Source organism: Salvelinus fontinalis, chromosome 27 (genome assembly GCF_029448725.1).
Source record: "Salvelinus fontinalis isolate EN_2023a chromosome 27, ASM2944872v1, whole genome shotgun sequence".
NCBI lineage: Eukaryota > Metazoa > Chordata > Actinopteri > Salmoniformes > Salmonidae > Salvelinus > Salvelinus fontinalis.
Genome location: NC_074691.1, coordinates 15892034 through 15919541, shown reverse-complemented (window position 1 = coordinate 15919541; position 27508 = coordinate 15892034). Strand labels below are relative to the sequence as shown.

The following is a 27508-nucleotide window of genomic DNA, read 5'->3' as shown; positions in this document are numbered from 1 at the left end:
TTGAAATCATTGATGCCCAGTCCATTTTAAAGTTTTTAAATTCATGAACATTTTCAGAACAGTAGTATGATAAACTAAAGAACATTGAGTCTCCATTCTATCAGCTGAGAACAGATCATGCTTCACCGCTGAAAAGCTGCAGTCTATAAGGCAGTACTGCTAATAGTCTTTTACTGCTGCCGTTTTATTACCGCTGAGTCCCATCCTCCCTGGACCATTTTCCGCCATCATCAGCTCTTAAATGAGGTATAAGTCACATAGAATGGAGCCTCTATCACACATGGATGGATCACTGCAGAGATAACCCATGATTAGTTACACACATCAGGCGTTTATCACAGTAACTAAGTCCACGCTTAACAACAGACTTTCAGTACATTTACTAACTACAGGAGGCCTTGACCCAGGCCCTTGGTACTCCTTTAGACTTGAGAAAAAAATATATGGGAATATGAGATTTAGAAAAGACTGAAAATATAATTTTAATAAACAGACATTGACAGACAAAGACTTAGAGACTAAAGACTAAATCTAAAACATGGTTTATACCTGATATACAGAAGTCATGGACCTGAAAGTGTGTGATAGAAAAGGAACAGCGGCAAGAAAGGCAGAATATAATCAGAATGAATGAACAGAAAAACCCTAAAGTGCTATAGCTTTGCAATGACGCCAAGTTTGGGTTCTATAAGAACCCTTCAAGTCAGTCCTCAGTTCACAATGTATTCACACCAAAAGAAAATGTTTATATAAAATAATAGTAAAACATTTACAAGTTCTAGCAAAATAGCATGTGTTTTTTCATCTGGAAATAAGTTAAATATAAAAACATTGTGGTCTTGCAGAAGATAAAAACACAGTGGGCTTACTGTCCAAACAAAGCAGCCAATCACATTCCTTGGGAGCTGGATCCTACCATGAGATCCACTCCTGTAACTCAAACTTCCATGAAAATCTCATTTTGACATGGAAGTTCTATGTGTGGATCCAAAGTTAGAATGAAGCCCTAATTTGAGTCCTTAGGAAGTTGGGAGTGGTGTACACTGCAGTACACTGAGGGGGCGCTACAGGGAGCAGACGTCCAGGAACCTACAGCTTTTCTGTGGTGTGTCTGACGGCACTGGCGTCCCCCTGGCTGTCTGTCGTGTCCTGGGGGAACATGGTGCTGAACTGGGCCTGGCTCTCCTGCACCATCTTGTTAATGTGAGAGCTGTTCATGGCCCTGAGGCAGTGGGCTCTTACCAGGCCTGCCTGGCCCCCAGACAACACCCAGCTCTGGGCACACAGGTTGGGGTTGAAACGGACCTACAAAAGAAGAGAAGGAGAACAGGGTGGGAACAGTCAGAGCACACAGATGATTGTTTAGGATTATTTACAGATGGCTCAGTTGTTTGAAGCATGGTGTTTGAGACACCAGACTTGTAGCTTTGATTCCTGCATGTGCAACTAACTGGATACAAATGCCCATGTTCTGTTTGATGTTCATGTCCTCAACTCAACAGTCACACATCCAAAACTAGAAATATCCATCTTCCAATAAAACATACATAACATGTTTAAAGGGAATCGGCAAGGATGAGGGAATAAGGTGAGCCTGTCAACCAATAAATAACAGTGTAGGTACTGTACTTGAGACAGTGGAGATTGAGTAAGTCTGCTGTTAAAGTAACTGTCCAGTGAAAATCTTTTAAAATGGTCATATTCTGTTAACTCATACCCAGATTATGTTGTGGACTCATCCTATGCTGTTTTTGTAGCACAAGCATAAATTGTAGAACACTTAAAAAAACTTAAAACACCTCAAAGTTAGGAATAGGATATCATCCTAATGAGGAGAATGAGCTGGCCAATCAGCAGTATACTCAGGAATATTTTTTTATGACCGGTATACGCCCACACCATTCCAACACAGAAAATATACTTTTTAACATACTTAATCACAATTTTGGGAATGGAAAACTATTTAACTCAGAGTAATTATTTATAGGTCATATTTCATAGAAATCAGACACTGGACAGTTACTTTAACGCGACCAAATCCACAGCTCCGCTCTCTGAAACCATGGCTGCTGTTAGGGTTATTACTTACTTAACCTTTACTGAACTAGGCATGTCAGTTAAGAACAAATTCTTATTTTACAATGACGGCCTACCCCGGCCAAACCCTCCCCTAACCCAGACGACGCTGGGCCAATGGGACTCCCAATCACAACCGGTTGTGATACAGCCCGGGATCAAACAAGGGTCTGTAGTGACACCTCTTGCAACGAGATGCAGTGCCTTAGACCGCTGCGCCATTCAGGAGCCCTGTTAAGAGAGGGCTAATGGTAAGAGCGGGCTAATGTTAAGAGAGGGCTAATGTTAAGAGCGGGCTAATGTTAAGAGCGGGCTAATGTTAAGAGCGGGCTAATGTTAAGAGCGGGCTAATGTTAAGAGCGGGCTAATGTTAAGAGCGGGCTAATGTTAAGAGCGGGCTAATGTTAAGAGCGGGCTAATGTTAAGAGAGGGCTAATGTTAAGAGCGGGCTAATGTTAAGAGCGGGCTAATGTTAAGAGCGGGCTAATGTTAAGAGCGGGCTAATGTTAAGAGCGGGCTAATGTTAAGAGCGGGCTAATGTTAAGAGAGGGCTAATGTTAAGAGAGGGCTAATGTTAAGAGCGGGCTAATGTTAAGAGCGGGCTAATGTTAAGAGCGGGCTAATGTTAAGAGAGGGCTAATGTTAAGAGAGGGCTAATGTTAAGAGAGGGCTAATGTTAAGAGAGGGCTAATGGACTCTGACAACAGCGTTGAGCTTCAATGCAACTCTTTACCCAGTTGATCAATTCCCAATCAGGAGATCTGCTCAAACCTCAGCTTAATCCTGCCTGGCCAGCATCATTCGACTAGATAACACCACTACTGATATTTCTATTAGCACTAATCTAGAGTCACTGCCTGGCTCCATGACCAATCCATGGGCTGCCATCACTGTTATAGCATAGTGCCTCAATTGGAAATGTTTGTCAACGAGTCGCTGTGGCCCTCTAAAAGCGATTTCTGTGAATAACCAATGAGCTATGCAATAGTTCTAAGTTCAAATAGTTGCCTAAAACTTGTACTTTACTGAACATACGAGGAAGGCACAAGAAAATGCACTTCAAATAAGACTAAAGGCTCAGTGGTACAACAGGCTGGTTTAAGAAGTGACTTTGCCATGATGAATAGTGGCCTCCGGTTCTCCTCCGTGTCACCTGGGAGAATCACACCCGTTTCCATCACTCCACAGTGAAACTACAGATCATCCCTATGGCACTCTTCTCCTCGCATCCCTCCAATGAAACCCGGGGTGACACATTCCTCATTTTACAGCTCATTACTTTCTGTCTTTATCGCTGCCTGGCCATCAGAGTCTCTCCCTCTCGCTCTATCCCAGCTGGGCCTAATGCAGACTGGGGGGGTCTGATGATAACTTCAGTCAGAAGAGATCACATTCACACAGCTTTCAGCTTGGCTGCTCCAGCAAGTAAAAACATTACTACGGAAGAGCTTTTCAAGGTGGAATGCAGTCAGAGAATCATGTTTTTTTTAAACTCTTAGACATACCTTAGTTAGTGAAGCCAAAGGCATTAGATCCAGACACAGTCCCCCTTTGGCCTCTGCAACCTGCATGTGCTTCCACGGAGCTCGGCTCTGGACATTCTTAAACGTTCTCTGGAAGAGAAAGAGTTCAATAGTCTGATTACATGCTAAAACACCACAAAACTGACACACCCAAATACAGAGCTATCAAACAATCCTCACTGTATCACCAATTAAGATGAATTTAGATAGATATTTTTTTACCATTTCTTCCATCTCTGCGTTAATGCAGAGATAGAAGAGAGGTTTGCTATGTTTTATTGGAAGATGGATATTTCTAGTTTTGGATGTGTGACTGTTGAGTTGAGGACATGAACATAAAACAGAACATGGTAAAATGCCACAGCCCTCTGAAGCCTCAAAGAGTCGACCCTAGCATGTTGTTTCCCACACTGGACAGCCGGGGAGACAGATTGAGGCCAAGATAGCTCTGCTCTCAGGGGTTGAGTAAGTGGAGCGTTATGTCAAGCAGCAGGAATTAACTCCACTGCCCTGGCACCTCCCTCCCTAACAAAAGGCCCTAGTCAGGTGACATACGTCAAAGATAAGTGGGCCGTGGCCTGATGGGTTGTGGGTAATGGACGTGCTTAGGCCACGGCGACTCGGGGTGGTGTGTGTGCAGGACAGTGACAGGGCCGGTGGAGCGGAAGGCAGGGGAACAGATGGAGGAGCCCTAGAGAGAGGAGCGGTGGCGAGGGAGAGGGGGAAGGAGGGCGCGGTATAAATTAATGAAGGGTGCGACACTTAATCAAGTCCTAACCCAGGAGTCGGCCGTCGCTAAGGGCCACAGCTAGGTGCACTTCTGGGTTGTCGTGGAAACCGACGGCACCAGCGTGTGAGCAGGGATGGCGTTTTGCAGATGCGCCCTGGGCCCTTCAGTTCCCTCAGGTGTGTCAGATACAACTCATCTAATAAATCTATTAGGTCTAGCAGAACACATGTGCTCTGTGCATAAACACACCGGGCAGGTTTATGTCATCAGCTGCTCATGGACTGCAGTCTGGTCCTGACACACAAACACACAATCCCCTACAATGCAGAGCTTAGGCAGTCTTGTGCTTAGAGAGAGCACACCGGGTATCCCATAATTTAACACACACTCAAACAGCCAAATGTGTTTGTGCGTAGACAGTATCTTCATCATCTCCTTCCTCTGTATTAACCCTAACCCACCATGTCCATGTCGTGGTAGTGGAGGTAGTACTTCTTGGCTGTCTCTCTGTAGGTCTGAGGTGTATGATGAGATGTTCCGTTACTGGTGGAACCACTTCCTTCCTCTCCAACTCCTCCCTCATTCTCCTCAACTTCTTCTTTCAATTGGACCATTTCGGTTCTGAACACAGGCTGAAAGAATAGAAAAAATGTGATTGAAGTGAAAAGATGGACCCATTTTCGATTAACATTCATACTGCAGTCTTTAATGTGTAAGTCAATGTCATGAAATATGTGTATAATTAAGTAATAAGGCACCTCGGGCGTTTACGGTATATGGCCAATATACTACGGCTAAGGGCTGTTCTTATGCACGACACAAGGCGGAAAGCCTGATACAGCCCGTAGCCCCCCGAGGTGCCTTATTGCTATTATAAACTGGTTACCAACGTAATTAGAACAGTAAAAATATATGTTTGGTCATACCTGTGGTATACTGTCTGACATCCAAGGTGGCTTAGCAGTTCAGACGTCTTTTCCGTATTTCCGTATTGTCGTGTCGTGTCCTGTATATATATATATTTACACCTTTTCTTCACATATCTTTTATTTATTTTATTATCCAAGAACTCAACTACAAAAGCTTTCCTGCAAAAGCTTTCCTGCAACCCGCTTCACCAATTACAATAAGTATTATTTACCTCAATCTGAAAATCCATCGTGGAAGATAGCCAGGGGCTAATTCAGAAGCTAGCCTGAAAGCTAACCAGAAGCTACTCCGATAGCTAGCCAGAAGCTAATCTGTAGCTGCCCCGAAATTAGCCGGTTTGCTGGCTAGCGTTGGTGTTTCAGCTGCCCACGTTTTGCGGTCATCAGCTATTCCTTTAGCTCGATAATCTACCGGCACTTTTGAGCAACGCGACTCGGACCGGAGCATTCCGGGACTTTTTTTTTCTCTCAGTTTCCCCCGATTCCAACCGCAGGCTCTGGACACTTGCACCTTGATTTCGCAGCTAGCTAGCTGCATACCGTGTGACTATTGGCTTACGTCGACCCCGGAGCAAACTCAAATCATGCTGGAGCTAGCCAGCTGAGGAGTTCCATCACCATCCGGACCCGTTTCTTTTGTTGCTGCTGCAGATACGGAACCCCACCGGGCCTTCACGACTGACTGCCGACGTTATCTGCCCGAGGGATTTATCCAACCGGCACCTCCGTCCCGACGTTACCTGAACGCTCACCTGAGGCCCGCTAATCGTTAGCTGTCTTATCGGCTGCTATCTGAACAAAACCCCACTACACGGAACCTACCGACGGAAACGCACGAGGTATCTACAAACAGACCTCCATCCTATGCTGCTACCGATAGCCATATACCCGGCCAGCTGTCTGGATCGCCACGACCCCAACCAACCTCTACTCACTGGACCCTTACTGATCACTCGATTAAGCATGCCTCTCCTTAATGTAAATATGCCTTGTCCATTGCTGTTCTGGTTAGTGTTTATTGGCTTATTTCACTGTAGAGATTCTAGCCCTGCTCTCTATACCATATCCAACCTCTCAGTTCCACCACCCACATATGCGATGACATCACCTGGTTTCAATGATGTTTCTAGAGACAAGATCTCTCTCATCATCACTCAATACCTAGGTTTACCTCCACTGTATTCACATCCTACCATACCTTTGTCTGTACATTATTCCTTTAAACTACTTTATCGCCCCCAGAAACTTCCTTTTACTCTCTGCTCTAGTAGCTCTAGGCGACCAATTCTCATAGCTTTTAGCCGTACCATTATCCTACTTCTCCTCTGTTCCTCTGGTGATGTAGAGGTGAATCCAGGCCCTGCAGTACCTGGCTCCACTCCTATTCCCCAGGCGCTCTCTTTTGATGACTTCTGTAACCGTAATAGCCTTGGCTTCATGCATGTTAACATTAGAAGCCTCCTCCCTAAGTTTGTTTTGTTCACTGCTTTAGCACACTCTACCAACCCGGATGTTTTAGCCGTGTCTGAATCCTGGCTTAGAAAGACCACCAAAAATTCAGACATTTTTATCCCCAATTACAATATTTTCAGACAAGATAGAACGGCCAAAGGGGGCGGTGTTGCAATCTACTGCAAAGACTGCCTGCAGAGTTCTGTTATACTATCCAGGTCTGTTCCCAAACAATTTGAACTTCTACTTTTAAAAATCCACCTCTCTAAAAACAAGTCTCTCACCGTTGCCGCCTGCTATAGACCACCCTCTGCCCCCAGCTGTGCTCTGGACACTATATGTGAACTGATTGCCCCCCATCTATCTTCAGAGCTCGTGCTGCTAGGCGACCTAAATTTGAACATGCTCAACACCCCAGCCACCCTACAATCTAAGCTTGATGCCCTCAATCTCACACAAATTATCAAGGAACCTACCAGGTACCACCCCAATTCCGTAAACACGGGTACCCTCATAGATATCATCCTAACAAACTTGCCCTCCAAATACACCTCTGCTGTTTTCAACCAAGATCTCAGCGATCACTGCCTCATTGCCTGCATCCGTAATGGGTCAGCGGTCAAACGACCTCCACTCATCACTGTCAAACGCTCCCTGAAACACTTCAGCGAGCAGGCCTTCCTAATCGACCTGGCCGGGGTATCCTGGAAGGATATTGATCTCATCCCGTCAGTAGAGGATGCCTGGTCATTTTTTAAAAATGCCTTCCTCACCATCTTGAATAAGCATGCCCCATTCAAGAAATTTAGAACCAGGAACAGATATAGCCCTTGGTTCTCTCCTGACCTGACTGCCCTTAACCAACAGAAAAACATCCTATGGCGTTCTGCATTAGCATCGAACAGCCCCCGTGATATGCAACTTTTCAGGGAAGCCAGAAACCAATATACACAGGCAGTTAGAACAGCCAAGGCTAGCTTTTTCAAGCAGAAATTTGCTTCCTGCAACACAAATTCAAAAAAGTTCTGGGACACCGTAAAGTCCATGGAGAATAAGAACACCTCCTCCCAGCTTCCAACCGCTCTGAAGATAGGAAACACTGTCACCACCGACAAATCCACTATAATTGAGAATTTCAATAAGCATTTTTCTACGGCTGGCCATGCTTTCCACCTGGCTACCCCTACCCCGGACAACAGCACTGCCCTCCCCTCTGCTACTCGCCCAAGCCTTCCCCATTTCTCTTTCTCCCAAATACAGTCAGCTGATGTTCTTAATGAGCTGCAAAATCTGGACCCTTACAAATCAGCCGGGCTAGATAATCTGGACCCTTTCTTTCTAAAACTATCTGCTGAAATTGTTGCCACCCCTATTACTAGCCTCTTCAACCTCTCTTTCGTGTCGTCTGAGATCCCCAAAGATTGGAAAGCAGCTGCGGTTATCCCCCTCTTCAAAGGGGGGGACACCCTTGACCCTAACTGCTATAGACCTATATCTATCCTACCCTGCCTTTCTAAGGTCTTCGAAAGCCAAGTCAACAAACAGATTACCGACCATTTCGAATCACACCACACCTTCTCCGCTATGCAATCTGGTTTCAGAGCTGGTCATGGGTGCACCTCAGCCACGCTCAAGGTCATAAACGATATCGTAACCGCCATCGATAGGAAACAATACTGTGCAGCCGTATTCATTGACCTGGCCAAGGCTTTTGACTCTGTCAATCACCACATCCTCATTGGCAGACTCGACAGCCTTGGTTTCTCTAATGATTGCCTCGCCTGGTTCACCAACTACTTCTCTGATAGAGTTCAGTGTGTCAAATCGGAGGGTCTGTTGTCCGGGCCTCTGGCAGTCTCTATGGGGGTGCCACAGGGTTCAATTCTTGGACCGACTCTCTTCTCTGTTTACATCAATGATGTCGCTCTTGCTGCTGGTGATTCTCTGATCCACCTCTACGCAGACGACACTATTCTGTATACTTCTGGCCCTTCTTTTGACACTGTGTTAACAACCCGCCAGGCGAGCTTCAATGCCATACAACTCTCCTTCCGTGGCCTCCAACTGCTCTTAAATACAAGTAAAACCAAATGCATGCTCTTCAACCGATCGCTGCCTGCTCCTGCCCGCCTGTCCAACATCACTACTTTGGACGGCTCTGACTTAGAATATGTGGACAACTACAAATACCTAGGTGTCTGGTTAGACTGTAAACTCTCCTTCCAGACCCACATCAAACATCTCCAATCCAAAGTCAAATCTAGAATTGGCTTCCTATTCCGCAACAAAGCATCCTTTACTCATGCTGCCAAACATACCCTTGTAAAACTGACCATCCTACCAATCCTCGACTTCGGTGATGTCATTTACAAAATAGCCTCCAAAACCCTACTCAATAAATTGGATGCAGTCTATCACAGTGCCATCCGTTTTGTCACCAAAGCCCCATATACTACCCACCACTGCGACCTGTACACTCTCGTTGGCTGGCCCTCGCTTCATACTCGTCGCCAAACCCACTGGTTCCAGGTCATCTACAAGACCCTGCTAGGTAAAGTCCCCCCTTATCTCAGCTCGCTGGTCACCATAGCAGCACCTACCTGTAGCACGCGCTCCAGCAGGTATATCTCTCTAGTCACCCCCAAAACCAATTCTTCCTTTGGACGCCTCTCCTTCCAGTTCTCTGCTGCCAATGACTGGAACGAACTACAAAAATCTCTGAAACTGGAAACACCTATCTCCCTCACTAGCTTTAAGCACCAGCTGTCAGAGCAGCTCATAGATTACTGCACCTGTACATAACCCATCTACAATTTAGCCCAAACAACTACCTCTTTACCTACTGTATTTATTTATTAATTTATTTTGCTCCTTTGCACCCCATTATTTCTGTCTCTACTTTGCACTTTCTTCCAATGCAAACCAACCATTCCAGTGTTTTTTTAGTTTTTATTTTACTTGCTGTGTTGTACTCACTTCGCCTCCATGGCCTTTTTATATTTTTATTTATTTATACATATATCTGTTTGCCTTCACCTCCCTTATCTCACCTCACTTGCTCACATTGTATATAGACTTATTTTTTTTCCCACTGTATTATTGACTATATGTTTGTTTTTACTCCATGTGTAACTATGTGTTGTTGTATGTGTCGAACTGCTTTGCTTTATCTTGGCCAGGTCGCAATTGTAAATGAGAACGTGTTCTCAATTTGCCTACCTGGTTAAATAAAGGTTAAATAAAAAATAAAAAATATATATATATATATACCACGGCTTTCAGCCAATCAACATTCAGGGCTAGAACCAGCCGGTTTGTAATGGCGACTTTAGAAATGCTAATTTTGGAGATATCTGTGTGTGGTGCGAGGCCGGCCTGGACAGGGTACTTACGAATCTGCGATCGATGGATCGTTTGAGGTAGCAGGGGTTGTTGAACAGGTTGGGTATTAGGACCATGATCACGTCTCCCACCGAGTCCGCCGTCACAGCTGTGTTCAGCCAATCAGAGATCGACAGGCTCTGCAGAAATACCAAGATGGACCAATCAACACGAGGAAGGGGGTTGGACCAAGAAATGGTGTGTAGCCCAATATCAGCCCAACCCCTCGTCCCTCTACACTAAAACAGATATGGAAGTATTTGAGAGGTATAAGCAGTCTACAGAAGTGAATAGTGGTAGGGACTACAGTGGAATTGGTCGTGTTTCTGTCCCAGTTTCCCCACTTACCCACATCGTCCCTTTCCGTGGTACCAGAAAGAGTGGCTTGAAGCCCAGATACCCCGAGTCAAAGTAATTGAGTCCATGTTGGCCAAACCTGAAGGGGGACACGAAAAATTAAACATGTCCCCTGACAAAACAGACCAAGATCAAAGCGCGATACAATAGAACACCCTTCACAAGGTATAGATTACACAAGACACACAGAGGGGAATGAGGGGGGGGGGGGGGGTAGGAGACGACAATGGAGAGGTAAGATGTCGATTGAATTGGAAGGAGGAAAGGAGAGAGACTCACGTGGCATAGGTGCTCTCCTGAGAGATGAAGACCCCAGCCCAGTGCAGGGGCCAGGCCGCCTCGGTGGAGAGGAAGCGCTTGAAGGACTGGCAGGGCTCCCAGGTCCTCCTCAGGTCCCACATCTTCACCAGTCTGTCATCACCCGCCGTCACCATGAGGTCTCTAGGAGGAGGAAGGGCAGAGGAGAGGGAGGAGAGAGGAGATGAGATGAGGGAATAAGGAGAGAAAAGAACAGCAGGAGGGAGGACAGGAAAGACCGAGGATCTGATGGAGAGTAGAAAAGGCAGAGAGAAGATGGCAGACAGTCTCATCACAAAAGAGAAGGAAATGGAGGAGGAAGAAACGTGGGAGCGGACAGCTCCAGCCAGCCAGCCCAGTGTCCTGTACAGTAGCTCTTCATTATCCCTCATTAAAACCCAGCCAGATAAGATGGATGCCTGCAGTCTGTCCCCTACCAAACAACCCAGTGGGGCCCCCGAGTGTCTCCATAACGCCAGCCCATAGACTGGAGAATAACCCGCTGCTACGGTGTATCAATGTTGCACTCTAACCCGTGACTCATGATACTGCCGCAGATCTTTACAGCTTTCTAATAAACCTGGTTTAGAAGCCGCTGGTGGTTGTTCAGTACGCAGCCGACTGAGGAGTGAAATAAGAGGAGGAACACCTTGCCTTCATACTCTACTAGCTAGCCAATTTGATTTCTCTGCTCTGTTACACAGGAGATGCATGGCCCGGGAGGCTACGCTTCTTCTACACCTTACTACCGGGCGGTGCTATGAGAAGGAGGGGCACTGCGCACTAGCCAGTAAACTGAGTGGCATTGTTTGGTACCAGACCAGGGTAGATCCCATCCCTTTCGTCCATGATAGGCGTGAAACTTCCAGAGGCTGTCTTGCATGGCGGTGTCTGGTGCTCAGTTTGTGTGCTGCCACTGCCTTCATGAGACTATATGACCAGGATGGTCGGGCCCCTTGCCAAAAGAACGTACCCTCTAGAGTCTGTACCCGACAGAGCATCTGGAGTGGGGCAGGATTGACAGCTGAGTGCCCCCCTCCCTACCTCCACCCTCACACGTCGACATGTTTACACGAGTCACGACATCACAGAGCGCAAAATCTTCCTTCCCCTCCTCTCTGCCCGCAGATCCACCATCGGTGTACTTCTCCGCTCCATCCTCCAATAATGGGAATGTGTTTTAGCAGAGAAAGAGTGTGTTTATTAGAAATCCAGAGCGGTAGCGAGGTGCGACGTGAGCTTTACACTTGGCTTCATCCACCACCCACTGTTCCTGCTCTCCCTTCCTCTCTCCCTCCCTGCACCACCCAGCCAGGAAAACCAACTTTGCTGCTTACCTTCCAGCAGACTCAGACAGCCGCATGGCGCAGCGCGGAGCTCACTGCCAAAAGGTCACTGCTTATTACATTCTACATGCTCAGAATGGTAATGGTGGCTCTGGTCTCTGAGCTTGATGTCATACTGCATGGGCTTTTTGCTACAGCTTTGGTGCAGTTGGTCGTGATGCTGGGTAGGCTTTCGGAACCTAGTGGTTGGAGACAGGTCCTTGAATCCTCCGCTCTGATCGGCTGCTTACCTGGATGCGTGGCAGAAACTGAGGGCGCGGGTGGCGTTGTCGTGGGCGATGAAGCAGTGGTAGGGGTAGAGGGTGAAGGAGCGGTCTGGAGCGCGCACCCGCTGCAGAATAGACTTACTGGACAGGTTCCACAGGGCCACCGTACCTGCAGGGGGAAGACAACAGGACATGTACTACAGCTGGAGGAGTACCTGGATACGAGTCTGTAAGCTCAAGAACACTGACTAGAAAGGTTGAAGTTGGGGCAAAGGTGACAGTCACACCACAGGACACCCGCCTCATTGGCATCCTGGACTATGACGTGTTGTAGTCATACCATCATAGAAGCCAGCAGCCAGGATGTTGTGAGGTTTGACAGGCAGCCAGTCCATGGAGAGAACCTGGTTATTCTTTTCGTCGTGGTTGGTCTTGAAGGAGCCCCGCTTCAGAGTGATCACACCCTGTACCTACACACACACACACACACACACACGGACGAATGACAATTAGATTTGTACACACCAGCAGGACAAGCATCTCAAAGATTTCAAATAAAACATGTTGTGTGTGGACAGTGTTTTCTCTTTCTCATAATTGCTGAGAGTTGAAGATGACACTTGGGCTAATTAAAACGCATACATCTGTAGTCTTCTCTATGAGGAGGAGAGATCAGATATTAGCCTACCTGGCAGATCATCAGTGTTGGGCAGGCTCCACCTATTGGGAAACACATGAATATTATTTATTAACTCTATGATTATTAATGGGAACTCAATACATGAACACAGATTTATTACGGATTGTAATTGAACAAACTGAGCTGTGGAGTGTGAACACACACACACTTAAATCAACAATCTCATTCACCCTGTGATCAGTGCAGTCAGACAACACTGAGACAGAGAGAGACAGAGACAAGCAATCACAGTCCCTCTCCAAAGACAGTCTGGTGTTAAAAATCGTCTAGCCGTCAGAATCCCAGGCCGTGTCTATCTGCTCTGCGAGATGGATGTGTCCCGGGGCCCAGGGCCATTCAACCACTGACTGGACATGGCACTGTCTGTCCGTCTGACTACTGTTTTTCAACAGAAGCAGACACTCAAGAGTCTGAACCTTCTTCTCCTGGCATTACACCAGATCTGACTGGCCACTCTGCTGGCCCAGACCCAGAGAACCAGTCTCCTTCCCTGGATGTGTCCAGAGATCTGACTACTGTCAGGCTACTGTTAGGATCCTGCATCTGTCGGTCTATTAGCTCAGCCACTTAAACTAGCCTGATACCGAGGCATTTGTGGCTGAAGCTTTATTTATTTATTACAAAAGGCTGTAATAACAACATGGCGTTGGAATATGTACAATACTGGAATGTTCATGACACTTTATATCTAACAGGAGGAATACGGCAATGGTTGGGTGTCTGACAGAGTAGTGTTAGTCTGTGGAGAATTTCCGGTCCAGCTACCTCTCCTGTGGTCTCATTCCTCTCTACCCCACCTCTTCCACCCCCTACAGGTCGATGGGGTCGATACAGCATCACGCCTCACTGCCCCCCCACCCCATCTTTGACCCCCTCCACCCAAACACAGCAGCCTCCCTTCCCCATAGGCTGATTGAGGCCTGTGTGAGTGACAGGTTTGGGGGAGAAAGGTGTCGGGTACTAGGCTGAAATTCATGGCTTCCAACACTAACAACTGCGTAGCGATGCATCTTCTTTGTCATTTCAATTATAGATCCTTGTCTGATGGAACGAGCTAGTAAATTATCTTCATTGAGCAAGGAGGAGATAGGCCCTTTTTTTTTTTACCCGACAGGTTTTTTACGGGCACTCTCACGCACACCAAAAGCTATTTGTAATTATCTGCCCCAAACAGTCTCGCAGATAGTGAGCGCACACACGCACAAGCATCTGATCCCTTAACCCTGTCACTTCTGAACAGAAACAAGGCTGGCTCACATTAATGCTAAATTACAGCGACGGCATTACAGAATGGGTTTTTGATGAACTAATTTGCATTTCATCCAGCCGATGTGGTGTGTTTTCTATCAGTCTGTTAAAAGCCTCCCCCATTTCTCTAGCTCCATGGCTAAATGTAGACAATTCACTACATTCCCTCTCCTAGCCTCACACCTGGCCCTCCATAAAGGCAGCACAAGGGGCCCTAAATGTCACTCGTCACAGGTGTGGCTGTCCCGTCCTGCTGTGACTCTGAGGGTTTCATAGTTCAGTTTAGTGACCCAGCTAGGCTCTCCCAGACTAGCTCTTGGCAGGACATGAAGGACGGCTAGCCAGGGCCCAGCGTTCCCCCTCAACAGTCCAAAAACCTAAATGTAACTTCTCAGGGCACTGACTATGAACTGTAACCTTTCATCTTCCAGCTCAGAAACCTGGGGGATGCGGAGAGGCTGCTGTGGAACTGTGTACAATGAGGCATGACAACAATTAACTGATAGAAAGGGCACTAAAAGAGGAAAAGAACAGTCAGTGATTTTGGGCACTGAAAAAAAAAAAAAAAAAACAATTCTGCATCCACAAACTGCTCAAAAGGAGCACCGTAAAATTTGGCCCCAACCTGATATACTGAAGGGAGCATTCTGACCCCATAGTGAATGACTCCAGCTTTCTGAACTGCCTGAATAGGGCTGACAGACACTTACAAGCTGTGACTCTATAAACATAAAACCTTTAAGGCAGAGTGATAAATGACGACCGGTGCTATAGAAAGAACAAGGCTAAAAATGCAAGGTCCTGACGCTAGACAGGTCCATGAATCAGACCCTCTCTGCAGTGCTGCTCTTATCTCCTGGAGTGAGCCCTGCCCTGCCTGGCTGGCTACCCTGTGTCTGTATGTGTGTGTGTGTAGGTATGTGTGCAGTTATGAGTGTATCCTGCTGAAATGGTTCATTTGCTTCTGCTTTGAAAAACAGAATTAGAATTCAAGTTAACTTCAAGTTGGCACAACTATGAGGGATGCAGCAGGTATTTTCTAGTGTAAATGATGGATGGGCCAGATAAACATCATCGACCTAATGACCATAGTCTTTATCACATCGCCCCCAAGGCTGTTGAGCCTTATAGGGGAGTAGACTGTATGGCAGGTAGCCAAGCGGTTAGAGAGGCAAGTCAACAACTGGAGGGTTGCCAGTTCGAATCCTGGGTCAAAAAACATCTGTTGGGAAGTGAGCTGGCAACCAGAGGGTTGCTGGTATCAAATCACAACAGTGCCCAGTGTGGCAGCCTCCCACACCTCTCCAAAACAACTTGTATCTGTATGCATGTGTGTCTTTTGGAGGGGTTGGGTTAAAAGCAGAAGTCAAATTTCAGTTGGACCTTGTGTGCAATTGACCAATGTAGTGAGCTTAATCTTAACAGGACAGAGCAGTGTCATCTGTAAGAGATACAGCAAAACACTCAGACATTTACCTCTCCAATGCTACATCAAGTCACTCCTTACAGTCTATGGTATAAAATAAACTGGGTGGCTCGAGCACTGAATGCTGATTGGCTGACAGCCGTGGTATATTAGACTGTATACCACAGGTATGACAAAACATGTATTTTAACTGCTCCAATTACATTGGTAACCAATAAGGCACCTCGGGGCTTATTGCTTAATTATAAACCAGATGGTTGAGCCCTGAATGCTGATTGGCTGAAAGCCATGGTTTATCAGACCGCATGACAGACCGTATGGGTATGACAATAACACCAAAAAGTTACTGGTCTAATTACATTGTTAAAAAGTTTAGAATACAAATAAGGCACCTTATCGGTTTGGTGTATATATATATATAGATATTAAAAAGTTTAGAATACAAATAAGGCACCTTATCGGTTTGGTGTATATATATATATAGATATTTATTTATTTATTTAAATAGGCAAATCAGTTAAGAACAAATTTTTATTTACAATGACGGCCTACCAGGGAACACCTGCCTTGTTCAGGGGCAGAACGACAGATTTTTACCTTGTCAGCTCGGGGATTTGATCCAGCAACCTTTTGGTTACTGGCCCAATGCTCTAACCACTTTGCTACCTGCCGCCCACGGCTAAGGGCTATATCCAGGCACTCCGCGTTGCGTTAGCTGTGGTATATTATTGCTTAGTTATACATAGTAACCATACTATACAGCTAATCTATCGGTATCTGTTGTAACTGCCAAGCGCTCACTGTTGCTACACACTACTAAAACATCTACAGCTCAGTCACTGAGGTGTAAAAGTCATTAGAATTAGAATGTGGGTTAAGTCCTTTCATCTGTAAAACCCTGTGAATCCATTATGATGAGAGTGAATATCGATGTCGCCTCATGATAAACCAGAGGAGAAAGACTGCCTTTCTCATTGAAGCCACTGAAGTTCATGGCAGACCTCGGTACTGCAGGTATTGTTATCAGAAAACAGGATCCCCTAGCTTTAGGACACACCATCGGGAGTATGTGTATTGGTTGGACTCCCCGAGTTGTGCATCGTTCTGGTGTTTGGCGACGGAAAATAACCATACTGCAATATAGCCGGCTTCACAAAAAAAAAAGTTTCCTACCAATAAAAGTACATGTATAACTTCTAGGAACGTCAGAATACAACTTTTGTCTGAACCGCAACATATTGCTAATAAATTGGACAGCTGGCTGCTATTAGAACACGCACTTCAAGCGAGACTTCCTACAACGAAATCTACCACTGTTTACACAGTAGGAATATGGTGCGGCCCCCCCCATTCACCCTCTGCCTGCCCCTATACACCCTACCATCCCCTCCATTCCTTTTGTCACCTCCCTCCATCTCTCTCTCAACCTACTGCAGAGATGAATAGAAGGATGAGCACACACTCACACAAACATACGGAAGCAAAAGGACACAGTGTTAGTTGTGTGAAGATGCAGTGTTCGTGGTGTGGACAGTCCATGCATCAGCAGGACAATGGGAGAATAATGCAGTGGGGGGGGAGCCCAGCCCCAACAGAGGGACTATTAACTTGGTCAAAGATCATGTGATCCCAGGGGAGATTTGGAGAGGCAGGAAGAGGGCGACAGAAATGTGTAGGGACATACGAGGAAAATTAAAACATGCGCACATACACACACACACACACACACACACACCTATTACGGAAGATGCCAATAGATTTTTATGGTAAATATCAAGGCATATGATTTAATAATAACATGATGTTTATGTGCCCTTACATAAACAAACTAAAATGAAGTGAATATGTACTTATGTGACTTGGCAACAAAAAAGTCCACTTCAATGAGCAGCATGAAAACGGATTTTATAAAGACTTCCAGCTTTTCTGCAGGACCAAGTTCAGGCTGTTGAATGGCAATACTGCTCCCTTCTGGACAGCACATACAACTACGACACCAGAGTAGGTTCGATTACTACATAGATTACTGTTATAATATATCTATCACAAATTACTAATATATGTCTTAATTGTTAGTTGCTTTGGTCCTATCGTGTGTTAATGTGGAACTGACAGCGTTTTAGCAACATTAAATATTCTATTCTATGCCTTTTTAAAATATTTTTGACAAGCGAGCACTTAGATATGATCATTTTCACATTTTCATAGAATGTTTGGGAATGACAGAGTAAGTCACTAGTGAAAATTCTATAGCAATATATATGACTTTCCTCGTTAAATAAAGGTTAAAGAAAAACATTTAATCAATGTTTTTGTCACGTGCTGAATACAACAAATGTAGACCTTAGTGAAGTGCTTAATTACAAGCCCTTAACTCTTTTTCTTGAACTGCATTTATGAAAATATTTACAAAATAAAATAAAAAATACAGCAAAAAGTAACACTAAAATAAAAATAACGAGGCTATATACAGGGGGTACCAGTACCGAGCCAATGTGTGGGGGTACAGGTTAGTCGGGGTAATTTGTACATGTAAGTAGGGGTAAAGTGACTATGGATAGATACTAAACAGCGAGTAGCAGCAGTGTGGAAACAAAGGGCGGGGGGGGGGGGGGGTCAATGTAAAGAGTCCGGGTGGCCATTTGAAAAATTGTTCAGCAGTCTTATGTCTTGGGGGTAGAAGCTGTTAAAGAGCCTTTTGGACCTAGACTTGGCGCTCCGGTACCGCTTGCCGTGCGGTAGCGGAGAGAAGAGTCTATGACTTGGGTGACTGGAGTCGGTGAGAAATTTTTGGACCTTCCTCTGACAACGTCTAGTATATACAGTACCAGTCAAAAGTTTGGACACACCTACTCATTCAAGGGTTTTTCTTTATTTGTACTATTTTCTACATTGTCGAATAATAGTGAAGACGTCAAAACTATGAAATAACCCATATGGAATCATGTAGTAACCAAAAAAGTGTTAAACAAATCAAAATATGTTATATTTGAGATTCTTCAAAGTAGCCACCCTTTGCCTTGATGACAGCTTTGCACTCTCCGTGCCAAATCTTTTCAGTCTCCTGAGGAGGAAAAGTTGTTGGTGTGCCCTCTTCATGACTGTCTTGGTATGTTCGGACCATGATAGTTTGTTGGTGAAGTGGACACCAAGGAACTTGAAGCTCTCGACCCACTCCACTACAGCCCGTCGATGTTAATGGGGGCATGTTCGGCCCTCCTTTTCTTGTAGTCCACAATCAGCTCCTTTGTCTTGTTCACATTGAATGAGAGGTTGTTGTCATGGCACCACACTGCCAGGTCTCTGACCTCCGCCCTGGTTGTCTCGTCGTTGTCAGTAATCAGGGCTACCACTGCTGTGTCGTCAGCAAACTTAATGATGGTGTTGGAGTTGTGCTTGGTCACGCAGTCATGAGTGAATAGGGAGTACAGGAGGGGACTAAACAAGCACCCCTAAGTGGCAAGAATACGCGTGGCAGATGTGTTGTTGCCTACTCTTACCACCTGGGGGCGGCCCGTCAGGAAGTCCAGGATCCAGTTGCAGAGGGAGGAGTTTAGTCCCAGGGTCCTTAGCTTAGTGATGAGCTTTGAGGGCACTATGGTGTTGAATGCTGAGCTGTAGTCAATGAACAGCATTCTCACATAGGTGTTCATCTTGTCCAGGTGGGAGAGGGCAGGGTGGACTGCGATTGAGATTGCATCATCTGTGGATCTGTTGGAGCGGTATGTGAATTTGAGTGGGTCTAGGGTTTCCGGGATGATGGTTTTGATGTGAGTCATGACCAGCCTTTCAAAACACTTCATGGCTACAGACGGGAGTGCTACATGGCGGTAGTCATTTAGGCAGGTTAACTTCGCTTTCTTGGGCACAGGGACTATTGTGGTCTGCATGAAACATTTGGTATTACAGTCTCGGTCAAGGAAAGGTTGAAAATGTCAGTGAAGACACTTGCCAGCTGGTCTGCGCATGCTCAGTACACGTCCTGGTAATCCGTCTGGCCCTGCGGTCTTGTGAATGTTGACCTGTTTAAAGGTCATGCTCACATCGGCTACTGAGAGTATGATCACACAGTCGTCCAGAGTGTGAAAGCAGACATGCGTTTGGACAATTAGTAGACACTACAGTATAAAAAACCTAATAAAAACATATCTTATCCAGGACCGGACTCTACACAGACCGGTGCACCATAGCCAATCAGAGATACACTAGGCCTTTATACAAATAAGCCATTTGCCACACGGCAGTGTTGCCAAAAATATTTTGTGAGTTTTCAGACTCTTCCAGTGTCCTTTTTGGTAAACGATTCTAGTGACAAATTCAGCTGCTTACACAGGCCCTACTGTGTGTTTACAGGCAGTAGCAAGAGCGCGACTTTAGATCGGTAGAAAGCATTTGCCAAAAGGCACAACATACACCTGAATGCAAATATATAAATACCACGTTTTGGGAACTTTACAGTCTATTGATCAAATCAAAGTTTATTTGTCACATGCGCTGAATACAACAGGTGTAGTAGACCTTAGAGTGAAATGCTTACTTAGACTCTAACCAATAGTGCAAAAAAGGTATTAGGTGAACAATAGGTAAGTAAAGAAATAAAAACAACAGTAAAAAGACAGGCTATATACAGTAGCGAGGCTATAGAAGTAGCGAGGCTACATACAGACACCGGTTAGTCGGGCTGATTGAGGTAGTATGTACATGTAGATATGGTTAAAGTGACTATGCATATATGATGAACAGAGAGTAGCAGTAGCGTAAAGAGGGGTTGGCAGGTGGTGGGTGGCGGGACACAATGCAGATAGCCCGGTTAGCCAATGTGCGGGAGCACTGGTTGGTCGGGCCAATTGAGGTAGTATGTATGAATGAATGAATGTATAGAATATATAGTTAAAATGACTGTGCATATATGATAAACAGAGAGTAGCAGCAGCGTAAAAGAGGGATTGGGGTTGGGGGTGGGGGCACACAATGCAAATAGTCTGGGTAGCCAATTGATTACCGGTTCAGGAGTCTTATGGCTTGGGGGTAAAAACTGTTGAGAAGCCTTTTTGTTCTAGACTTGGCACTCCGGTACCGCATGCCATGCGGTAGTAGAGAGAACAGTCTATGACTGGGGTGGCTGGGGTCTTTGACAATTTTTAGGGCCTTCCTCTGACACCGCCTGGTGTAGAGGTCCTGGATGGCAGGCAGCTTAGCTCCAGTGATGTACTGGGCCATACGCACTACCCTCTGTAGTGCCTTGCAGTCGGAGGCCGAGCAATTGCCGTACCAGGCAGTGATGCAACCAGTCAGGATGCTCTCGATGTTGCAGCTGTAGAACCTTTTGAGGATCTGAGTACCCATGCCAAATCTTTTTAGTTTCCTGAGGAGGAATAGGCTTTGTCGTGCCCTCTTCAAGACTGTCTTGGTGTGTTTGGACCATTCTAGTTTGTTGGTGATGTGAACATAAAGGAACTTGAAGCTCTCAACCTGCTCCACTACAGCCCCGTTGATGAGAATGGGGGCGTACTCGGTCCTCCTTTTCCTGTAGTCTACAATCATGTCCTTAGTCTTGGTTACGTTGAGGGATAGGTTGTTATTCTGGCAACACCCGGCCAGGTCTCTGACCTCCTCCCTATAGGCTGTCTCGTCGTTGTCGGTGATCAGGCCTACCACTGTTGTGTCGTCCACAAACTTAATGATGGTGTTGGAGTCGTGCCTGGCCATGCAGTCGTGGGTGAACAGGGAGTACAGGAGGGGACTGAAAACGCACCCCTGGGGGGCTCCAGTGTTGAGGATCAGCATGGCAGATGTGTTGCTACCTACCCTCACCACCTGGGGGCAGCCCATCAGGAAGTCCAGGATCCAGTTGCAGAGGGAGGTGTTTAGTCCCAGGATCCTTAGCTTAGTGATGAGCTTTTAGGGTACTATGGTGCTGTACGCTGAGCTGTAGTCAATGAATAGCATTCTCACATAAGTGTTCCTTTTGTCCAGGTGGGAAAGGGCAGTGTGGAGTGCAATAGAGATTGGATCATCTGTGGATCTGTTTGGGCGGTATGCAAATTGGAGTGGGTCTAAGGGTTTCTGGGATAATGGTGTTGATGTGAGCCATTACCAGCCTTTCAAAGCACTTCATAGCTACGGACGTGAGTGCTACGGGTCTGTAGTCATTTAGGCAGGTTGCCTTTGTGTTCTTGGGCACAGGGACTATGGTGGTCTGCTTGAAACATGTTGGTATAACAGACTCAATCAGGGACATGTTGAAAATGTCAGTGAAGACACCTGCCAGTTGGTCAGCACATGCCCGGAGCACACGTCCTGGTAATCCGTCTGGCCATGCAGCCTTGTGTATGTTGACCTGTTTAAAGGTCTTACTCACGTCGGCTACGGAGAGCGTGATCCCACAGTCGTCCGGAACAGCTGATGCTCTCATGCATGCCTCAGTGTCGCTTGCCTCGAAGCGAGCATAGGAGTGATTTAGTTCGTCTGGTAGGCTCGTGTCACTGGGCAGCTCGCGGCTGTGCTTCCCTTTGTAGTCTGTAATAGTTTGCAAGCCCTGCCACATAAGACGGGCGTCGGAGCCGGTGTAGCATGATTCAATCTTAGCCCTGTATTGATGCTTTGCCTGTTTGATGGTTTGTCGCAGGCATAGACAACCATGAAAAGGTAGGCTCTCTCAGTTGCCTATGCACAAGATCAACAAATAATGCTAGCCAGAGCGAGATTAGCTAAAATCTAACAAGGGGACAGTAGATGAACCCTCTCAAACATTTTCAGCTTGCAGTTGGTCGTACAAATTCCACTGATAAACGATGGGGAATAGTCGCCTGCTCGTCCTTCTGCAGCTTGCCTGCCAATGCATGCTTGTCCCAACCCACGTTTTGACAACTGAATGGGAACTTGCCTGCCTGTTCACCCATTTGATCGACGCCAAATAGAATAAACTGGGAATTTTATATATTTTTTTACTTATATTATGATTGTCTGTTTGTTTCATATCTGCAAAGTAGTTAAAACGCTGTCAGTTCCACTTTAAACGAGCATGCTAACCTTTAGCGGTGTGTTTCCTGCGGGCCATTAGTGTGTCGGGGTGAGGCAGGCTGTAGATAGTGATGTGGCCATCTGATGTGGAGGCAGCCAGGAGACCCAGTCTGGGCATATGAGGGGCCTGCCAGAGAGAGGGAGGACAGAAGGAAAGAGAGAGACAAAGAGAGAGGGAGGAGAGAAGGAAAGAGAGACACAGGGAGAGAGGATCAGAGAGTCATACATTTTATATTTTTTTGTGTGTTTTATACAGTTCTCTTTTACAGTCACATGGAGCCATTATGCAGTAACATACATTACTGATGTTGATTTAACACGCCAGTTCTTTGTGTATCTCTGTGTGATGCTGTTCCTACCTTCCTGTTAGTGGTGGGCAGCTCCCAGGCTCCTCCTGGACACCACTTCAGGTTCCACACAAAGCCTTTATCCTGGGCAATAGCATAAGCCAGTCGTGGAGAGGACTGGGGACTGGGGAGAGACGAGGAGGGTGAGAGTGAACGGATGGAGCAGAGAGATGGTGGGGGGAAATAGCCCAGAGAAAGGTAGAAACATCAAGAAGATTGTAGCGATAGAGAAAGACTGATATTACACTGATCACCATTAACTGGCCCATTTCCATGGTTCCTACCTGGTGTTGTACTGGAGTTGTCCCAGGTCCCAAATCTGGATGAGTCCAGGTTTGGTGTACAACTCATTCATCCTGTGCTGGTCGTCCAGGTTCTTGTGGCAGTAGATGGCAGCGTACTGGCTGGCAGGGGCGCCATCGGGGGAGGGGCACCAGTCCATGGCCCACACCGGGCCACCCGTATAGAATAGCATGTCCCAGCGCTCAGGGTGGGGTGGCAGGCACTCAAACCTGGACAATAAACAACAGTAAGAGATATATATATATATATATATATATATATATATATAAGTATCTCAAGGACTTGATCAAGACCTTGGTGTTGCAAGCACCACATTTACAAATTGCGCTACAAAGGATCTACCTCTTCATTCTGTGCAGAGGAGTCTCCTCCCTGATGCCCTCTCTGGAGAAGGTGAAGGCTGTTGACATCATCTCCTGCGGTAGATACTTCTCAGCCTCACTGGTAGGGGAAACGCATACCAAACATTTGATGTATTCCTGGGTTACTCGGTATGTGAGATACATGTAATATTTTTCCCCGGAAGATCAAGTATAATGTAATAATCAAATGTGTAATGACATTTCTACCTGTCCGACAAGCAATGCCAATCCTTCTCTGAAGGCATCCACTCAGCAAAGACCCATTCGTTACAGTGTTCATCACGGCTGTCAAACACACAGAAAGAGCCAGGACCAAAGACCCAGGAGTGAATAATGTAATGCATTGAGCACCCCCTACTGGCAGTAAGCAATAAAACCTACTTTTTTTTTTATTGCTACATAAAAGACAGGTGAGCCACTTACAAGGTCTTGGTGGTTTTGGTGCACATCCAGATGGGTCCCATCATGTTGTTTGACAGTCCATTGGGGGAATTACCATGGTATCGAACTTGACTTGACTGAGTGACAAAAAATATAACATGACAACGGTAACACAAAAGTCATAATTTAGCTTGTCATTGGTCTCAGACTGTGGTCGCCTAGTGGGCAAAATCCCTCTCAATATCTCTCTGTCTGCTAGTCCATTTATCACAATCTACTGTAAAAAAAAAATGCCACTCACAAGACCTCTGGAAATGCGTCTGGATCTAAGGTCTTTCAGTGGTGTGTGCCTCTTCTCCAAGTCTAAGTCTTCTTGAGTATCTTCATCCTCACTTTCCGCCTCAGTGTCTTGATTTTCTGGAACAAAGTCGACATCCTCTGCGGCGTTGTCACTGTCAAAATCAGGCGCCTTCCTCTTCTTGCCCTTGCCTCTGGTCCGTTTCTGGGGCTGGGTTGAGCTGGGGCTGGGGACTGGGCTAGACTCCCAGTCGTTCTTAGTACCATTGTCAGGTTGGTTGTATACCTCCTTGGCCAGGGTATGGAGGTACTGCAATGCACTGAGATGGAACAGAAACATACAACAATGGGTCAATTGAGCATGACTTTTTCCAAACTGAAATTGCTTTTGATGTGAAAAGATAAAGTTTGATTTGGTGGCCATTTCTGATTGTTTTATAATCGTGACACTCAAAAGTGAATGAGATATTGAAAAAGCATAGGGAGTCAAAGGTAGCTGTATAAAACACAGGCCAAACAAGAATAATACTACTGCTCATTCACTGAAATCTCCACTAATAGGCATACTGTATAGGATCATCTCATTACCATCAAAGACTGCTTACTTGTGTAACAGAATCAAAATGATGGGGGACTAGATGATGTCACATACGCTTTTGCTGCCCTCCGCTTGGGTCTGCCACTAGGGGTGGTTTCAGGCTCCTCTGGGGTCTCCCTCAGTTCCGGGACTGCAGGGGCGGGCGTGGAGTTGACCTGTGGTGTTTCCTTTTGTATCTTCTTGGCAGAGGTCTTCTTGGCAGCGGTCTGTTTGATAAGCCCCTTGTCACTGTCTATGCTCGAGACCACTGGCTTTTTCTGTGGTGCCTTTTTCTGTGGTATCTTTTTGGCAGGTGTCTTTTTGGCGGGTTTCGGTTTTGGGGTCTTTTTGTCAGGCTCCTGCTGGTCAGTTTCTGTGTTAGAGACTACGGATATTTTCAGGCCCATCTTTTTCCTTGGCTTTTTTGTTGAGTCAGGACATTGTACTATGCAGAAACAAATTTACCAAAATATAAAATCAGAGCAACAAAAGAGGCAAGTTGGTTTACGCTATCATCTCGGCATATATTAGGCTACTGCTAGTACACAATATTAATAACCAGTTTATTTAAGTTCAGGCACTCACGGTTGGTCGTGTCTGGTTCTCGCTGATATTTCGGATTAGGGACTCTTTTTCTCTGTAGACGATTTCCCGGGGTGGAAGATGGTACAGGAAGCTCTTCTGGAGGCAGATCCTGGCCTGGGGAAACATAGGAACATGGCGGGGTCTGTACTCCACTACATGCAGTATGGAACGCAAAATTCCCTAAAAACACACCACTTCGATACAAATATGACAGGAAGTGACTGTTTTTGTAGTAGGTTAGGAGAACTTGCACAGCAGGTTAGGTGAATTATCGTTGCAGGTTAAGAGAATTAGGTTAAGGTTAGTTAAAGGGTTAGTGAAAAGTCACTTCTGCTCATAGCTGTATTGAAGCATGTTTTTAGGGAGTCCTCGGACACTTCACTTTATTAAACAGTGTCACTCTCTCTCTGCTTACCTTGTTCAGATGCAGCACAGACAGCCTCCCCATTGGTGTCCTGTGGTTTTTCATGTGGATTGGTCTGCGCCTCTGCCTGAGGCTTTTTGTGTGGATCAGTCTGCTCCTCTGTCTCCTCTCCATGGGGTAAGCCCATGGATTCGCTACCCTGTTTGCCCAACTTCTGGGCAATGGTTGCCATCAACAGCCTAGACAACCTTACTGAGCAACACTTTTGCGTCACAGGCAGAGTAGATAACTTTACTGAGCACCTCTTCTTTGTCACAGGTAACCTACACAACCTTACGGAGCACCAATTATCTGTCACAAGAAGCCTTGACAGCCTTACTGAGCACCTCTTTATCACAGAAAGCCTAGACAAGTTTACTGAGCAACTCTTCTTGGTGAGAGGCAGCCTCAACAGCCTCACTGTGCAACTCTCTGTCACAGGCATACGTCCTACAGCATACCTGAGAGAGAGAGAGAGAGAGAGAGGGAGAGACTTCACCAGTTGAAACATGGGACAGTGGATACCGTAGTTTATTAGCAAATTTCACAGAATGACTGCAGTGCATATTGCATGATACAATTTCTTGCTAGTTAGCTAAACTGGCTATTGGCTAGTTAATCACATCACTCATATTTGGCAGATGACTCGAGGGCACATGTAGTAGCCAACTAGCCTACCCAAATGTGGGAGTATGGGCCACTGACTGATTTGCATTGACTGACTGATTGATTCAAATCGATAATCGACTAAAAGTAGTAAAAAAACTGACAAATTGTTAGTGATGACAAAACTAACGTTAGCGAACTGGACTTTTATGGCATAACTAGCTACAGTTGCTACTTACACACTTGCTACAGCAAGTTTATGTAGGAAGTGTCCGGGGTTAGCTAGCTAATGTCAATATGCTACAAGATAGCTAGCTATGTAGCTAGCTACTGTACATATATTTTATTGAGACGTCTGTCATAATACCGACTGGGACAGGTTCTGTGGTAAAAATTCGCTAACCGCGCAGACTCGTACAACACAAAAGACATCAGACATTTCTTCCAAGGCTCTATACTATCCCGTGGCTCATGGTTTATAGACCTCGTTTCCCAGTTGGCCTGACTCGCGCCTGTCCTCTAACCCCCGGTTCGAATCCCCATGTTCGTGCCAATATGGTTAGGTTACGATGAAATACAGATATACGGTCACTTAAATTAGAAACTATAGTTACCGATTCAAAGTCCTTATCGCCGCAAACAGCAACAATAACGTACTTTATCTGTAATATTCTCAATCGGTATTCTGTAGAGCGTGGATCTAGCTGGAGACCGCCTTATTTGTTGTGACCAAATAGACGAGATTGGCCGGTAGACTGCTGCCCCCTTCTGTTCGAAACTAAATATTACCTTGGTGCATGGCTGCAATACACCTTTCCTGCCACAGGTGGGGCCCTGTGCCAAAGTGGATACAACCAGAGCTTGTGCAGCTGGTGCATCACCCTCACTAATGCAGGCATTAGTAGAACACTGTTTACTGTGTAAGGAAAGAAGGGCAAAAATGAGAATGGAAA

General features: G+C 45.9%; 1 protein-coding gene across 3 annotated transcripts; it reads right to left on the bottom strand.

The window, feature by feature from the left end:
* Positions 1-20: 20 nt before the first annotated feature.
* Positions 21-27430, bottom strand: gtf3c2 (general transcription factor IIIC, polypeptide 2, beta). Of its 3 annotated transcripts, none has more exons than XM_055884982.1 (20): positions 27170-27430; positions 25962-26410; positions 25547-25660; positions 25037-25406; positions 24389-24704; positions 24130-24224; positions 23914-23991; positions 23687-23785; positions 23326-23553; positions 23054-23165; positions 22704-22821; positions 12986-13017; positions 12638-12767; positions 12322-12466; positions 10728-10889; positions 10440-10527; positions 10103-10231; positions 4791-4961; positions 3582-3689; positions 21-1305 (listed from the first exon to the last, which is right to left on the bottom strand). In XM_055884982.1, exons 2-20 carry the CDS (start codon positions 26392-26394, stop codon positions 1090-1092), a joined length of 3144 nt encoding a protein of 1047 aa, XP_055740957.1. In that variant the 5' UTR covers positions 26395-26410; positions 27170-27430; the 3' UTR covers positions 21-1089. The 3 variants fall into 3 exon arrangements, with proteins under 3 accessions (XP_055740957.1, XP_055740959.1, XP_055740960.1); XM_055884984.1 differs by having other exon boundaries at positions 27213-27430; XM_055884985.1 differs by lacking the exon at positions 27170-27430 and having other exon boundaries at positions 25037-25320; positions 25962-26186.
* Positions 27431-27508: the final 78 nt, after the last annotated feature.